Consider the following 3142-nt stretch of genomic DNA (forward strand, 5'->3'; position numbering starts at 1 on the left):
ATCTGGTAATGGTAAAGGTATTCGTGGATCTCAGATTAGATTTAGTTCCAGACCGGGTACGAGAATAATTACGTTCTGCTACGGAATGCAGTTCATAACTGATTTCTGAAAATACAGTTAGAGTAGGTTTAGCGTAGGCGAGGTACAAATTGAAGAAGGGATGCTGATTGTTTATTGGCTGAGGAAGGTAGAAGTAGGAGAATTTGGACACACCCAAATTGTGACGTAGAATATTTTGGAAGTGAAATCGTCTTCAGACAAATTTTAAGTACAATTGTAAACCCTGTGCGGCGGTAAAGATTTATATGGTAGGGTCAGTAATGAGTAGGGCGGTGAGTCTAAACAGTTTAAGTGGTGAATGCAATCTGGACGAAAGATGTACAGTAAATCCGTTCAAATAAGAGTTTTTATAACTCACGTGCGGCGAACAAAGATATAGATTTTAAGAATCGTAAATATTGACAAACTTAGATTGGTATAACTGATGCATTTTAACTATTTTAAGCATCTGCAACTGTACTCTGGGAAATGGTTAGGAAGAAATTGAGTTTGCAGGCAAAGGCCTTAAGCTTCTAAACTGCCGAATCGTGCGATAACAAAGATGAGTTTAAGCTACGCATAAAAACATAAAAACTTTCCCTAAATAAACGAAAGACGTCTGTCCAGTTGATACTGAAATTTTAGAGAAGGAATTCAAGGTTAAGACGTGACAATTTCTAATGAGAAGACCTGACGGCAATTAAAGAACAATTACAACCTAGGATTCTGGAATTTCCCAAAAATATAAATATAAATTGTTTATCACGTAGCATGATTCATAAAGGTTAATAGAAAATGAGCCTTTTTAAATATTCTCTCAAACATTTCGCCCACCTTGAAAGGTCTCCTTTCTGAACAAGTCAGGTTCAAATAGAAATTAAACGTACTATTCTTACATGCGAACGTAACCAGCTACATTTAAAACTATACATTAAATTGGATACAGATAGAAAATTATTAGAAATTGAAAAATCTAAAGAAAGTTCCATTAAAAAGAAATACAGAGTACCATAATTCAGTGATGACGTTAATCACTCGTTGTTGATGTGTTCATTGGAAGAACACACAATTTCGATACTGGTCGCTGTAAGGTTGATTTTCCAACTCTCACTTGCCTGGATGAAACTCTGTGACTCGTCCTAGACGCCACCTAAGAGGGGAAAGATTGTCTCTCCTTAACAGGACCAACGATTCTGATTTAATAGGATCCTGATTCGTGTGTGACCATTTGTACCGCTGCTGAAGCTGGTGCAAATATTCCTTTTGCCAGCGCTGCCAAAAGTGCTGGACCATCTGTTGTATATGCTGGTAACGATCTAAACGTGATACAGGAAGATGACGCAAATCTGGTTGCGGTAGTGCAACCAATGAGCCTCCAATAAGGAAATGCCCAGGAGTGAGAGGTTCGAGGTCATTGGGATCAACAGATAAGGGTGACAAATGTCGGGAATTCAATCAGGCTTCTACTTGAGTCAAGAGAGTCTATAATTCAGGGAAAGTGCCGATGACTCGCTTCAAATGATATTTTACTGATTTTACGGCCCGCTCCCATAATCCACGGAAATGTGGAGCGTGAGAAGAAATGAAATGCCAGTGTATTCCTTCTCGAGATGCAATATTCTTCACACGTTCCTGATGTTCTGAGGTAAGCAACAGTCTTGCGAGTTCATTTAATTCAATTTTTAGCGCCGACAAAGTTGGCTCCGTTGACCGAGTATACATCTTGTGGAAGACCTCGTCGAGATATAACTCCATGAAAACAGCTTAAGAATCCCGACGTTGACAAATCCGCTGCCAATTCTAGATGAACCGCCTTAGTCGCGAAACATACGAATATGAATAGATATGCCTTCGTGATCGTTTTACTTCGAGGTCTATCCTTAACGAGATACGGCCCTGCATAGTCAACTTCGCAGGAATTAAAAGGACGAGAAGGTGTGACTCGTGCCGCAGGTAAATTTCCCATGATATATTCTGTGCCTACTGGTCTCACTCGAAATCGGCTGTGTTTGTCCATAATAATTAAGCGTGTCAATATATTATCAGCAGGTAAAATAATTTTATACTTCTGATCGTAGGAAATCGGGGCGAACCGTAGACTACCGTCCACCCTGAGCAATCCTGAATCGTCGAGAAATGGTTGAAGTGATTTGAGTTTGCTCGAATTGGAAATTTCTCTTTTTTGTTCAAGAGCCTGAATCTCAGTGCGAAAGTATTCTGTTTGTACCTTTTTTATGAAGCTATTTTTTGTTGATTCTATTTCAATAGGTGTGAGATAGCCTGTCTTGAGATCCGTCGTAGACCTAGCTAAATTGTTTGAAATTCTAAAACACCACGAAAGTACCCTACAAAATGTCATGAATGATGAAAAAAGTTCAAAAATACCTGAATCACGTTTTGTTACAGTAACTTCACTCGAAGTAAGATTTTTCTTCATTTCAGGGACGTTTTCAAGATCTGCTGTTTGTGGAGTGGGCCAGTTATCAGGATCTCGCGATAGCCATGCTGGACCATGCCACCAGAGGTCTGATGTCAATAATCCAGCTGGATTGATTCCTCTTGAGATGATGTCTGCTGGATTATCTGAGGATGAAACATGATTCCAAATTCCTTCTTTCGTCAGTTCTTGAATTTTTGTAGATCTGTTGGAAACATAAGTTTCCCACTTGTAAGAGGGACCCTTAATCCATGCGAGTGTGATCGTCGATCCACACCAGAAAATTGAATAATCGAATTTCATATCCAGTGACGTAATAACCTTGTGAAAATATCCAGCCAGCAATAGAGCTCCACAAAGTTCTAGACGAGGCAAATAAATATTTGTTAATGGAGCCACTCTCGATTCACTACACAACAGATTGACTCTGACATTTCCTTGATCATCCATCGCACGTACATAGATAGATGCTCCGTAAGCCTTCTCAGAAACATCACAAAACCCGTGCAATTCTATTTTAACTGGGTTGTTACATAGAATGAGTCGTGGAACACTGATTTGGTCGAGATTATCCAGTTCGTCTCGAAACTCTATCCATTCTGCATGCATTTTTTGAGGCAAATTTTCATCCCAATCTAACTTGACTTTCCAAAGTTCTTGGAGGAA

General features: G+C 39.4%; 1 protein-coding gene across 1 annotated transcript; it reads right to left on the reverse strand.

Annotated features, from left to right (window-relative positions):
• Window positions 1–1714: 1714 nt before the first annotated feature.
• Window positions 1715–3085, reverse strand: LOC117178650. Its single transcript, XM_033370074.1, has one exon. The coding sequence runs from the start codon at window positions 3083–3085 to the stop codon at window positions 1715–1717; it is 1371 nt and encodes a 456-aa protein (XP_033225965.1).
• Between the last annotated feature and the right edge of the window lie 57 nt (window positions 3086–3142).

The sequence above is a fragment of the Belonocnema kinseyi genome, chromosome 8, assembly GCF_010883055.1.
Source record: "Belonocnema kinseyi isolate 2016_QV_RU_SX_M_011 chromosome 8, B_treatae_v1, whole genome shotgun sequence".
Taxonomy (NCBI): domain Eukaryota; kingdom Metazoa; phylum Arthropoda; class Insecta; order Hymenoptera; family Cynipidae; genus Belonocnema; species Belonocnema kinseyi.